Source organism: Hypanus sabinus, chromosome 2 (genome assembly GCF_030144855.1).
Source record: "Hypanus sabinus isolate sHypSab1 chromosome 2, sHypSab1.hap1, whole genome shotgun sequence".
Lineage (NCBI taxonomy): Eukaryota > Metazoa > Chordata > Chondrichthyes > Myliobatiformes > Dasyatidae > Hypanus > Hypanus sabinus.
The window spans coordinates 196,623,083-196,637,412 of NC_082707.1; the positions used below are offsets into that span (position 1 = coordinate 196,623,083).

Sequence of the window (14,330 nt, forward strand, 5' to 3'; positions counted from 1 at the left end):
CCATAAAGGAGCCGACTAAGTTTGCAATTCTCTGCTGCTTATTTTGATCCTGCGCAGTAGCCCTCCTACACCCCCCCCCCCCCACCTCTGCCCCCACCACCCATACTAGACAGTGATGCAGCCAGTTAGAATGCTCTCCATGGTACATCTGTAGAAATTTGTGAGTGTCTTTGGTACCAAATCTCCGCAAACTCCTAATGAGATATAGCTGCTGTCATGACTTGGTTGCATTTGCATCGATATGTTGGGTCCAGGTTAGATCCTCAGAGATTTTAACAGCCAGGAATTTGAAATGGTTCACTCTCTCCACTTCTGATCTCTGTATGAGGGTTGGTTCATTTTCCCTCGTCTTACCCTTCCTGGAGTTCACAATCAGCTCTTTGGTCTTACTGGCATTGAGTGCCAGGTTGTTGCTGCGACACCACTCAACTAGCTGGTATGTCTCGCTCTGTATGCCCTCTCGTCTCATCTAAGATTCTACCAATAATAGTTGTATCATCAGCAAATTTATAGATGGTATTTGAGCTATGCCTAGCCACACAGTCATGGGTGTAGAGACGTTGTAATTTTGAGTGTTAACATTTGAGTAACCATAAACTAAGCTGAAATAGTGGCACAGGAGTTGGGTCTGTTATTTCATACCTCTAGTCCTGACCTGTGGTGCTGTCTGTGTATATATATTTAGAAATGCACCACAGTGACAGGCCCTTCCGATCTGACAAGCTATTGCCAACAAATTACATGTGACCAATTAACCTACTCACTAGTTTGTGCGAGGAAATCAGAGATGCCAGAGGAAACTCACGAGGAAAACGTTCAAACTCTTTAATGACGAGGCCAGAATTGAACTGTTGTTGCTGACGCTGTAATAGCAGTACACTAACCGCTGCATGCCAGTGCTTCTCCGCATGCCCTAAAAAAAAGAAATAGGTTAATTGGACCACTGTAAACTGCTCTGGCTGGCAGAGGGCATTGGGTTTGGTGGGATGGCCAGAGGAAGGGAAGGATTGGCAAGTGAGGGAGATGCAGGTGAGAAAATAGAGTATGTGGATGATTGATGTCTAGTATGAACATGACTGGCTGAAGGGACTGCTTCCATTCACACTGATTTTATTTATTTATTGAGATACAGCATGGATTAAGTCTTCGAGCCACGCTGCCCAGCAGTTGCCTGATTTAATCCTCGCCTAATCACAGGACAATTTACAATGACCAATTAGCCTAACAACCGATAAGTCTTTGGACTGTGGAAGAAAGGTGGAGCAAGTTAGGCCTCTGGTCTTTGGAGTTTAGAAGAATGAGATGCGATCTTATGTAAAACATAGAACAGCATAACAACACACAGAGAACACTGGAAGAACTTCGCAAGTCAGGCAGCATCTATGAAAGAGAGAAAGCAGTCAATGCTTCAGGCTGAGACTCTTCATCAGGACTGAGAAGGAAGGGGGAAGATGGCAGAATAAGAAGGTGGACAGATGGAAGGAGGCTAGCTGGAAGGTGATAAGTGAAGCCAGATGGGTAGGAAAGGCCAAGGGCTGGAGTGCAACATAGCAAAGGAACAAACTCTTTGGCAGATAATACCTATGTGAAACACAATGCCAAATTAAACTAAATCTCTCTTGTTGGTACATGATCCATATCCCTCCAGTCCCTTTATATATATAAGATATAGGAGCAGAAGTAAGCCATTTGGCCCATCAAATCTGCTCCACCATTCAATCATGGGCTGATATAATTCTTCCAGTCATCCCCACTCCACTGCCTTCTCCCCATACCCTTTGATGCCCTGGCTAATCACGAACCTATCTGTCTCTGCCTTAAATGCACCCAGTGACTTGGCCTCCAGCCACTCGTGGCAACAAATTCCACAGATTTACCACCCTCTGACTAAAGTAATTTCACTGTAACACTTACATATTTTTAAGAAAATTCTTTCCTATTCTATCCAGTTCCACAACAATCCCAGGCAGACTGTTAATCTCTGTGTAAAAGAACTTGCCTCACACATCTCATTTGAACTTTCCACCTCTCACCTTAAATGCACGTCCTCTAGTATTTCACACTTCTATCCTGGGAAACCGCAGAAGTATATTAGAGTGGACAAAGTGGATATTGAGAAGAGATTTTGCCTTGTGTGAGGGTGAGGGGGTTGAATCTAGAAGTGCAGGCAATGTTCTCACTAAAGGGGATGGCTTATTATGATAAAGATAAGGTACAATTTCTTTTCAGTGGATTATGAATGTTTGCAATTCTCCACCCTCATTGCAGGGCGAAGCAGTCAGTATTTTGGTTTAAAGGAGAGCCCAGGATAATGGGGAAGAGGTAGGAAAGTGGAGACACAAGGGACTGTAGATGCTAGAATGTGGAGCAGCACTTGTGGGAAGTGGAGCTGAGGTCATCATATCAGATTCTTTCTTCTCCAGCACTTGACCTTTCCCACCCACCTGGCTTCACCTATCACCTTCCTGCTAGCCTCTCCCCCCCCCCCCCCGCCCCCAACCTTTTTATTCTGGCATCTTCTGCCTTCCTTCTCAGTCCTGAAGAAGGATCTCGGCCTAACATGGCGACATTTTTTCTTTTCCATTGATGCTGCCTGACCTGCTGAGTTCCTTCAGAATTCTGTTTGTGTTGTTTATTTATTTATCTATTGGTTTGTTTACTTATTTATTTAGAGATACAGTATGGAACAGGCCCTTCTGGCCCAACGAGCAGCACACCCACTTATTTAACACTAGTCTAATTGCAAGGCAACTTATGATGAGCATCTGGTGCATATCACAAGTCCTGGTTACATGATCACTGATGCCACGCAGACAGTCTATAATAATGGCTGGGGTCACCCATCTTGTAAAGACACTGCCCAGAAGAATGCAAAGGGAAACCACTTCTGTAGAGAAACCGGAGCACCCGGAGGAAACCCATGGGCACATGAGAAGGAAGGTATATACTTGCTTATAGAGGACGCTGGGATTGAACTTTGAACTCCAAACTGTAACGGCATTGCACTAACTGCTATGCTAGCTATTACCAGGGGTCTTTCTGAACAGTAGAATAGGTTCAATTGAACCTAATTGCCGAACCAACTCCAGAGACTGAATGACCTATTCCTCTCCTCTAGACCACATAAGATTTTACATGAAAGCATATTCATAAGTTTGCATCGTTGGGCTGCATACTAGTTAAGTATGCCAGTGAATTGTTGGCTGAATCTAGTTAAGTCCTTGCACACTGCCCTATTGATTTGATTTTTAAGTCTTTTGTTCTCATTAATTCTCTTCCTTCCACTAAAAATGTTTCTTCTTCCCACAGTTTTCCTAGTATCTCAATCCTCCTCCCACGCACTCTTTGTAACTGAACACAATCCCCCCCTTGTGCCTGATATCACGGTGAAGTGGTCCCATTAACAGACAGCACAGAGTCGTGAGGCGGGAGCTGTCAACTGTGCTCTTGTCAGGAGAGTGACTCATTGCCGCCAGAATAATCTGCATCTGTTATCTGCCTGTGTCAGTTGCTGCTCAGTCTCAGCCTCTTTTAGACCAAAGGCGACAGATTATTTCACATTTGATAGATCAGGGCCAGCACAAATGGGAGACCCAGACTACATCAGTTTCCAACAGAAGATAGCTACATCGCATGCTGGACATTCCTTCATCTCCTCCTTGCCACGAGCAGAAGATATTAAAGTTTGAGAATACCTAACACCAGGGCCAAGGACAGAATTTTCCCACTGTTGCAATACTCTACATAGAACAGTACAGCACAGTAGAGGCCCTTTGGCCCTTGATGCTATGCTGCCCTTTAAACCTACTTCAGTCACCCTCCCACATAGCCCTCAATTTTTCTTTCATCCATATGCCTATCAAAGAGGCTCTTAAATGTCCCTAATGTACCTGCCTCCAACAATAGCAGTCCTCTTATAGAATAAGGATGAACTCTTACCTCATCAAGGCTCTTGTACTTATTGGTTTCCCTGCAGTGCTTTTGTCTACAACTGTAACACTATAGTCTGCACTGTCTTTTCTCCTTTTGTACAAGCTCATGTATTTATATACAGAATGATCTGACTGGATGCGTGCAAAGAAAACTTTCCAATGTGTTTCAAACCATGTGACAACAATAAACCAATTACAATTACACTGAAGATGAAATTCCTAACTCCTGCCATGAAGTGCTAGAATCCGAATCAGGTTTAATATCACTGGCAAATGTTGTGAAATTTGTTGTTTTGTGGCAGCAATACATAAAAAAAATTTTAAACTGTAAATTACAGTAAGTATATATATTTAAAAAGTTAAACAAACAATGCAAAATGAGAGAAAAGGAAGTAGTGAGGTGGTGTTCATTCTGAAACCTGATGGCAAAGGGGACAGAAACAATCCCTGAATCATTGAGTGTGTGCCTTCAGGCTTCAGTACCTTCTTCCTGCTGGTAGCAGTGAGACGAAAGCATGTCCTGGGTGTTGGGAGTCCTTATTGATATATTGCTGCCTTTTTGGGGCATCACCCCTGGAAGATGTCCTGGATGCTGGGGAGGCTAGTGCTCATGATGGAGGTGACTAAGTTTACAACTCTGCAGCTTATTTCGATCTTGTACAGTGGCCCCTCCATATCAGAGTGATACAGCCAGTTAGAAAAGCTCTTCATGCATCTGTAGAAATTTTTGAGTGCCTTTAGTGACATAGCAAAGCTCAGCAAACTCCTAATGAAGTATAGCCAATGCCATGCCTTCTTTGTAACTGCATCGATAAGCTGGGTTCAGGATAAATCCTCTGATATATTGACACCCAGAAACTTGAAGTTGCTCACCCTTTCCACTACTGATCCATCAATGAGGTCTTCCTTTGTTCTCCCCTTTCTGAAGTCCACAATTGACTCTTTGGTTTTACTGTTGTTGAGTACAAGGTTCTTGCTGCAGCACCACTCAGTCAGCTGATCTATCTCGCTCCTGTATGCCTTCTTGTCACCATCTGAAACTCTGCCAGCAATAGTTGTGTCGTCAGGAAATTTATAGATGGCCTTTGATCTGTGCCTAGCGACACCATCATGGGTGTAGAGACAGTAGAGCACCAGGTTGGAAAGCCAGCTCAATTCTGAATCAGTGGCCACTTTATTAGGTACACCTGCTTATTAATGCAAATATCTAATCAGCCAATCATTTGGAATAATTGTTGGTTTGAGTATCTCAGAAACTGCTGATCTCCTAGGAGTTTTACACACAATCGTCTGGAGAATTTACAGAGAATAGTGCGAAAATCCAAAAGCATCCAGTGACTTCATTGGGCAAAAGCACTTTGAAAGAGGTCAGAGGAGAATGGCCAGGCTAGTTGAAGCTGACACGAAGGTGACAGTAACTCTAATAACCATGTGTTACAACAGTGATGTGCAGAAGGGCATCTCCAAGTGCAGAACATGTCAAACCTTGAAGTGGATGGGCTACAGCAGCAGAAGATCACACTGGGTTCCACTGCTGTAAAGTAGTGGCCACTGAGTGTATACTCAATGGGTAGAACAGCCTAACTATTCTATGATTTTGTGAAAATGATCCTGAGCATTTCACAAACAAAACATAATTTGACAATAGTTACACCACATACCTTAGACTAAAATTTCCTGTTTTTTTATTCATCACCTATCCAAGTATCTTTTAAATGTTGTTAATATACCTGCTTTCACCATTTCATATGCAAGGTTATTCCATATATGGACCACAATTTGGGTGCAAAAGGTTATCTCGGAAGTTCCAGTCATTCTTCTCTCATCATAAACCTATGTTCTCTAATTCCAATTCCCCCTCGCCTCACCTATGTCCCTCATGATTGTATACATTGCTAAACTATCACTCCTGAACTTCCTACTCTCCCCTAAAAATAGTCCTAAACTGCTCAACCTCTCTCCACAACGGAGTCCTTTGAGTCCCAGTGACATCCTCGTTAATGTCTGCTGCGCTCTTCCCTGCATATTGGTACATTTCCTATACAAAGATGACCAAATCTGAACATAATAAGCTGGACTTCCTGGTGGCCAAACATTTTAATTGTGTTTCCCATTCCGACATATTGATCCTTGCCACCTCTCATGTCAAGATGAGGCCAAGCTTAGGGAGGACAAGCAACACTTTATATATTGTCTGGGTACCCTACATCCTGATGCCATGAATATCAGTTTCTCCTTCTGGTAACCAAATCCCTCCCCCTCCCACCTTCCTCTATTCCCCACTCTGATCTTTTACTTCTTCTCACCAGCCTGCTACTTCCCCCTGGGTCCCCTCCTCCTTCCCTTTCTCCTACGGTCCACTCTCCTCTCCTATCAGATTCTTTTTTTCTCCAGCCCTTTACCTTTCCTACCCAACTGGCTTCATCTATCGCCTTCCACTAGCCTTTTTCCCCTCCCCAAACCTTTTCATTCTGGTGTCTTCCCCCATTTTTCTCAGTCCTGATGAAGGGTCTTGTCCCAGAAGATTGACTGTTTATTCTTTTCCATTAATGCTGACTGACCTGCTTGGGCTTGTCCAGCATTTCCTGTGTGCTGCTTTGCAAGGTTTCTTTTTGGAATTACTTAAAACAGGGGTCCACAGACCCCTTGGCTAATGGTAAGGCTCCATGTCATGAAGAAGGTTGGAAGCACCTGATTTAAAAGGATTGCTAAGGAGGCTATGGGGCGAAAGCAGGAGAATGGGGTTGAGAAGGATGATATATCAGCCATGATTGAATGGTGGTGCAGATTCGATGGACTAACTGGCCTAATTCTGCACTCCTATGTCTTAAGGTCTTATGTCAATGAAAATTTCCCACAACTAACCTGAAAGGAGTCTTTATAAATGATTAAAAAAAAGCTCTGTCCCAGCATGTTATTACAACAATAGCTTTGAGTCATTCCAGCTAAATCTCAAGTCACAATACTTTATCGCCCATAAAATGTGCAGCCTGAGCAGGTTCACTTTGCTTGAAGAAGGAGGAGAACACACTGACTTAATTCCTCCAAGCTGTTTTAACCTACTTGAAAGTTTACTGTGTGTCTTTCCTCATTCTGGAAGTGACATGTGTGCTGAAATTAGAAACAAACAAAGCCTGAAGGTTGGTGTCTTATTACTGGGTTGCTTTGCCAAGTTCATAGTTTAATTAGTAAATTGTTTCATTTCTCCTTGCTGTGAGCTGTCTGGATGTCAAATGAGGATATTCTAGAAAAATCCTGGTATAAATCCGTTTCTTTCTGTGAGCTTCTCCACAATTAAATGAAACCAAAATCCACAGGTTTGAAATAAGCTCCACCATTACCACTAGCCTCCATGCTATCCAGGACATCTTCAAGGAGCAGTGCCTCAAAAAGGTGGCGTCCATCATCAAGGATCTCCGTCACTCAGGATATGTCTTGTTCCCATTGTTACCATCAGGAAGGAGGTACAGAAGTCTGAAGGCATACATTCAATGACTTAAGAACAGCTTCTTCCCCTCTGCCATTCAATTTCTGAATGGACGTTGAATCCACAACCTTTTTAATTTCTATTTTTAAACCACTTATTTGTTTAACTATTTAATATATACTATATAAACTTAATGTAATTCACGGTTTGTTTTCTATTATTATGTATTGCTGCCACAAAGACAACAAATATGCCAGTGATATTAAATCTGATTCTGACTACTTCAACATAACCATTGCCACAACTGTTCCTTCATCTTCAATACACTGTTTGCAAAAGTTAATTTACACCATTTTTGCATCAAGAACACTAGTTTCCACAGGGAGTTGGGTAAGCTTGCATACGTCCATCACATGTTGATCTGCAAATTCCGTTCTCACCACAGGGACTTAGTGAAAGGGACAGCGAAAGATTGTCATAGTGATGAAAGGTTGCTTTTTGAACAGGAGGACATGTGCTGTGGCATTCTTCTGGTTTCAGTACCGCATACAATGCTTTTATTTATATCACTGACATGGACTTGGGTGTGCGGAGGGCACAGTTCTCAAACTTGCAGATGGCACAAAACTTGGAGGTGTTATGGAAATGAAGATGTTAATACAGTTGGTCCTGCTCTCAGGCAATAGTGACAAAGATATCTACAAGAAGCGCTGCTGCAAGAAAGCAATACACATCATCAAGAATGCAGACCATCCGGGCCATACTCGCATCTCACTGCTGCAGTTCGAAAGGAGGTACAGGAGCCTTCAAGTCTCACACCACCAGATTCAGAAACAGTTATTACCCCTCAACCATCAGGCTGATGAACCAGTGCGGATAACTTCACTCATCCCATCACTGAACACAACCTATCAATTCAAATTCATGTTCTCAGTTTATATATTTGAATTGAATTGACCTTATTTCTTACACCCTTCACAAACATGAGGAGTAAAAACTTTACGTTATGTCTCCTTCTAAGTGTGCAATTTATAGTAATTTTAATAAATATGTACAACTGGACAGTCAATATAACATAGATATACAATTGTACCAACGTGAATTAATCAGTCTGATGTCCTGGTGGAAGAAGCTGTCCCAGAGCCTGTTTCAGGCTTTTATGCTGTGGTACTATTTCCCAGACAGTAGCAGCTGGAACAGTTTGTGGTTGGGGTGACTCGGGTCCCCAATGATTCTTCGGGCCCTTTTTATGCACCTGTCTTTGTAAGTGTCCTGGAAAATAGGAAGTTCATATCTACAGATGCGTTGGGCTGTCCACACCACTCTCTGCAGAGCCCTGTGATTAAGGGAAGTACAGTTCCCATACCAGGCAGTGATACAGCCAGTCAGGATGCTCTCAATTGTGCCCCTGTAGAAAGTTCTTAGGATTTGGGGGCCCATACCAAACTTCTTCAACTGTCTGAGGTGAAGAAGACATTATTGTGCCTTTTTCACCACACAGCCAGTGCGTACAGACCATGTGAGGTCCTAGGTGATATGTATGCGAGGAACTTAAAGCTGTTCACACTCTCAACCCCAGATCTATTGATGTCACTAGGGGTTAGCCTGTCTGTTCTCCATGTTTGTGTATTTAATTATTTATTTGTTTTTTGTGTATTTGCACCGTTTGTCTTTTGCTTCTTGGTCTTTGTGTGTAGTTTTTCACTGATTCTATTGTACTTCTTTGTTTTACTCTCAATTGTCACTTTCCACGTTTTGTGGTGCTATGGGCAGCAACCTTCTTGTTTCTATAACATTTGCCTGTTCTTTACAACGCCGGGTTACTCGCTCAATGCTCTTTTACTCTAAATGTTCACAAAAAAAGAACTTCATGGCAGTATATGGTGACATGTATGCATTTTGGTAATAGATTTACTTCGAATTTTGAACCTTGAGTTCCTGAGAAACATTACTTCGCTAGAAGTTGCATTATAGCAGCACAAGTGGTAGCTGCATTCAAAGCCGAGAGTTAGGCAGGCTTTCCCGATTGTGCTCTAACCAGTTTAACCAGCGTAATGCAAGTTCTGTCCCGTAAGCCATTAATCATATTCTAACCAATTCTCATTATGAAAACACATGTTATAGCAGAACTACCTGAAAGGAAATGTGGACATATTGGTGAAATAAGTAAATACATGGTGGATGAAATTTAATACTGAAAATTGATAAGTGTTATATTTTGGAAGAAAACATGAGAAAAGACAATATAAACTAAAAATAAACTAAAGTGCATATTTCTACAAGGACAGGGAGATTTGATGATATAATGACACAATTCATTAAAGAAACAAGGAAGGTTGTGGGTGTGGTTAAGAAACATATGGGATTTTGGTCTTTAAAAGAAGGAACATAGACTCCAAGAGAAAGGAAATCAGTATGCTCCATTGTAAAATTCACGCCTAGCTATATTAGAGCATTAGATAATACTATTTACTTCATTCATTTGTTTACTTGTCTGTTTATTTATCTATCTATCTATTTATTTATTTTCCCTCTATCTACCTCTCTGCCTCAGCAAGGACCTGACCCACTGCATTTTGCCTATCACCACATTAGGTCTGTGGCAAATGCAATCTCAATGGCTCTTCACATGGCCTTAGATCACCTGGACAACACAAATGCCTATGTCAGGATGCTGTTCATCGTCTGTAGCTCAGTGTTTAACACCTCATTTTCACAATCCTGATCGTTAAGCTACAGAACCTGGGCCTCTGTACCTCCATCTGCAATTGGATCCATGACTTCCAAACAGGAAGACCACAATCTGTGTGGATTGGTGATAACATCTACTCGCTGATGGTCAATACTGGCACACCTTGAGGATATGTGCTTAGCCCGCTGTTCTAATCTCTCTATACCCATGTCTGTGTGGCTAGGTATAGCTCAAATGTCATCTATAAATTTGTTGATGATACAACCATTGTTGGCAGAATTTCAGATAGATTTGAGAGGGCGTACAGGAGCAAGGTATGCCAGCTAGTTGAGTGTTGTCACAGCAACAACCTTGCACTCACTGTCAGTAACACCAAAGAGTTGATTGTGGACTTCAGAAAGGGTAATGTGAGGGAACACACACCAGTCCTCATAGAGGGCTCTGGAGTGGAAAAAGTGAGCAATTTCAAGTTCTTGGGTGTCAATATCTCTGAGAATCTAACCTGGATCGAACATATCGATGCAAATACAAGCAAGTTATGGCAGCAGCTATATTGCATTAGGAGTTTGAGGAGATTTACTATGTCACCAAAGACACTCACAGATTCCTACAGATATATGTGGGAGAGCATTCTGACAGACTGCATCACTATCATGTATTGGAGGGTGGGGTGTTACTCCACAGGATAGAAAGAAGCTATAGCAAGTTGTAAAATTAGTCAGCTTTGTCATGGGCACTAGCCTCCATTATATTCAAGACATCTTCATCAAGTGGTGTCTCAGTAAGGCGGCATCCATTATTAAGGACCCCCATCACCCAGGGCACCCCCCTCTTCTCACTGTTACCATCAGGAAGGAGGTACAGGAGCCTGAATGCACACACTCAATGATTCAGAATCAGCTTCTTCCCCTCTGCCATTCGATTCCTAAATGGATATTTGACTCATGAACATTGCCTCAATTTTTAAAGTTATTTCTGTTTTCACATTATTTTTAATTTAACTATGTATTACACACACACAGGCACATTTATTTACTGATTGATTTCAAAGTATGTATTTATTGATTTATTTTCTATATTTATCATGCATTGCAATGTACAGTGCTGCTAAGTGAACAAATTTCACAGCATATGCTGGTGTTAATAAACCTGATTCTGATTATATATATATAAAAATCAGAATCAGGTTTATTTAGTTATGCATGAATTTATTTAGAGCATAAAACAGGCTCTTCCGGCCCAACACACCACACTGCGCAGCAGCCCACCTATTTAACCCTTGCCTAATCACAGGACAAGTTACAATGACCAGTTAACCTACTAATGGAAACCGGAGCACCCGGAGGAAATCCATGTGGTTCATGGGGAGAATGTACAAATTCCTTACAGAGCACACTGGAATTGAATTCTGAATTCCGATGCCCTGAACTGTAATAGCATCGTGCTAATCACTGTGCTACCATAGGAGAGATTTAAAGGCTTTAGAAAGGGAGCTGAAGAGATATAAGAAAACAGTTTCAAGGGTGGATTGATTTTATTTTTGTGGATTAACAGGGATTCTTCTTGAAACAAAGGAGGTTGTAATGCCATGTTCCTCTGATCCAAGAACAACCCCAAATTATGATAGTTGTGAAGGAAAGAGATATTTAAGGTATATTGAGTGCGGATTGCATGGATCCGGGGTTCCCATCCTGAGGTTCATGGGCCACTCGGTTAATGGTAGGTGTCCATGGCATAAAAAAGGTTGGTAACCCCTGGAGTAGAAGTAGGGAAATGATTTCAATTGGTGGAAAAGTCATGAAGAGAGCATGCAGGTGACTGACAGGAGAATCTCAGGTATTATGTAGAGAGACCTCTTTACCCTATGTGTGACTTGGGTCAGGAATACACTGCTAGAACTGAGGCAGATTTAATGGTGTTGAAAGTGAAGCTGGAAAAGTAGCTGAAAGGAAAAGAAATGCTGGACAGCAGAGTGGGACTAGCTTGGATGCTCTTGTGTAGGTCTGGTATGGACTCACAGCATCTAATGTTTCCTCACTCTGCTGTCATTTTGTGCTTAGCAAATGGCTGGAAATCCCACAGTGCTGTTCAGTGATATGCATTTTCACCCATTTCACTTTCTTGGGTTTGCAGTGCACAATTCTTACACCGTCCTCTCCATTTTCCCCTTTTGTATTGCTTCTCACATCCTGTCTCACTCCTCGCCTTGCCTGTTTCATCTCCTATTAATTTCTATCATTTTATTTACCCATTGGCCCAATGTTCCCTCTCTCCATTCTCTCACTTGCCTGCCCTTCTTTCTCCTTCCCTTTCCTTCATTTCTCCTCCCACCTGTTCCATTCTCTCCTGTCTTCCCCTCTCACCACCACTCCACTTCCTTTTACTACCTCTTTGCCCGTTCCCTGAAATGTAATGCTGCATCCACTTCCCAAGTAACCCTTTTTAAGGCACTGTGTCCTCACCACTGTTGTGTTCTTTAAACAGGGCCTCCCTTGGCTGGTGACAGGAGTCCCCAACAATCCAGCGTTGCCACCTGGGTACATCCCCAGTGCCCAAAAGCCTGAAGCTGTAGTGCATGCAATGAAGGTAAAATCCAGCAGACATTTTGTTTTACAAACAAAAAAAGATGTGCTTATTCATCAAAAGAAATGCCTTACCTAAAATTATATTGCTTCGAAACTGACCACCAAATAGAAGTCCCAGGGACCTCCTTTCGCTGAGTCTCCATTATCAGGAATCTTTAGTTCTTGTTCCTGGAGAAAGCTGTGACATGATCTAAGCCATGTGTTATTCTTTTCACCTCTTTCCTTCTTCCAGGGATTTACAACCTTTCTTATGCCGTGGACCAATACCATTAAGCAAGGGGTCCGTGGACCCCAGGTTGAGAACCCCTGCTCTATCCCTTCCATCTGCCTTTTCTGTCCTCCTCTTGCTCCATTCCAAAACTTTAGAATCTACCAAATGCTGAAAGGCCTCGACAGAGTGGATGTGGAAAGGATGTTTTCTGCTGTGGAAGAGTCTAGGGCCGGAGGACACGGCCTCAGAATAGAAGGGCATCCATTTAGAATGGAGATGAGGTGGGATTTCTTTAGCCAAGGAGCGGTGATTCTGTGGAATTCGTTGCCACAAGCAGCTGTGGAGGCCAAGACTTTACGTATATTTAAAGCCAGAGATTGATAGATTCTTGATTGGTCAAAGCATGAAGGAATACGGGAAGAAGGCAGGAGACTGGGGCTGAGAGGAAAAATGGAACAGCATTTGGGGAGCAGACTCAATGGGCTATATGACCTAATTCTGCTCCTGTATCTTCTGGTTTTTATTCTCACCACCTAATAATCTTCCTTTGTTTCCTTCTCTCCTTCACATTCCTTGTTTTATCTCCAGGTCCTCAGTACTTTTCCCTGTTACTCCCACCGGCCCTTCTCCTTCTTGTGTTCCCGTTCTCTCCTTAATTACCCTTCACGCTTGATCAGTCTCACACAACAAAACCATTCCAGCAATTATCCATCACAAATCACATCCTTTCAATCATAGCTAATGGCATTTTGATCTTTGTTCACAAAGCTATCCCTTTTTCTTGCCCGTTTTCCCCCTTTTCCTCACCCAGCTTTTCACCTGGATAGACTTCCTCTCAACTGAGGTCCATCATGATGCATGGGTTGGCCTAAAGCTGGGGAAGTGGATGACAGAACTTTCAAGTAGTCTTCGTCAATACAGGGAATGATCAAAAAAAGCTTCAGAAATTGGAAATCCAAAACCTCAGTTCTGATGTACTGTCAGTAGATCTGAAACTTTAACTATTTCTTTTTCTGCAGAAGCTGACTGACTTGCTGGGTTCTTCCAGCATTTTCTCTATTTTTTTTTGTTTCAAATACCTCCCAGTTGTTTGTCTGCTCAATGTTTTGTCTCCTCCATTTGCAGTGACAATGTCTCTGTCACTCACTAGCTCTTCTCATCCATTGAGGTTGTGATGTTGTAACTTTGTAAGAGGTTTGAGATGCCAGTGTATCTCTATTATCTCCCTTGCCTTCTCCCCCAACCTTTACTGTGCAGATAATCTGTCAGGACTTAATGGGCCGACTGCTTTATACTCACTGAATGAATCCATTTCTCTGTATTGCATTATTGTTAAGAAATTCAGGGATTTTTGTTAGGCAATACTTTGATAAGCAGACTTCCAAAGGGGCCATTCAGTCACGAATGGGGCTTGTACACCTAGAGGTGTGTCAGCCCATGACTCGCAAGATGGATTTGATTAATATTATCCTGGTAGTAATTC

General features: G+C 42.3%; 1 protein-coding gene across 2 annotated transcripts in view; it reads left to right on the top strand.

Annotated features, from left to right (window-relative positions):
• LOC132389742 (coiled-coil domain-containing protein 85C-like) overlaps window positions 1-14,330 on the top strand; it is a 277,288-nt gene that overhangs the window by 252,933 nt on the left and 10,025 nt on the right. Inside the window, exon 4 of one of the 2 annotated variants that reach the window (XM_059962319.1) lies at window positions 12,536-12,637. The exons of the other annotated variant lie outside the window; for it this stretch is intronic. Within the exon in view, the coding sequence (XP_059818302.1) occupies window positions 12,536-12,637 (102 nt within the window). The remainder of the gene's footprint in view (window positions 1-12,535; window positions 12,638-14,330) is intronic. 2 annotated transcript variants of the gene reach the window in all.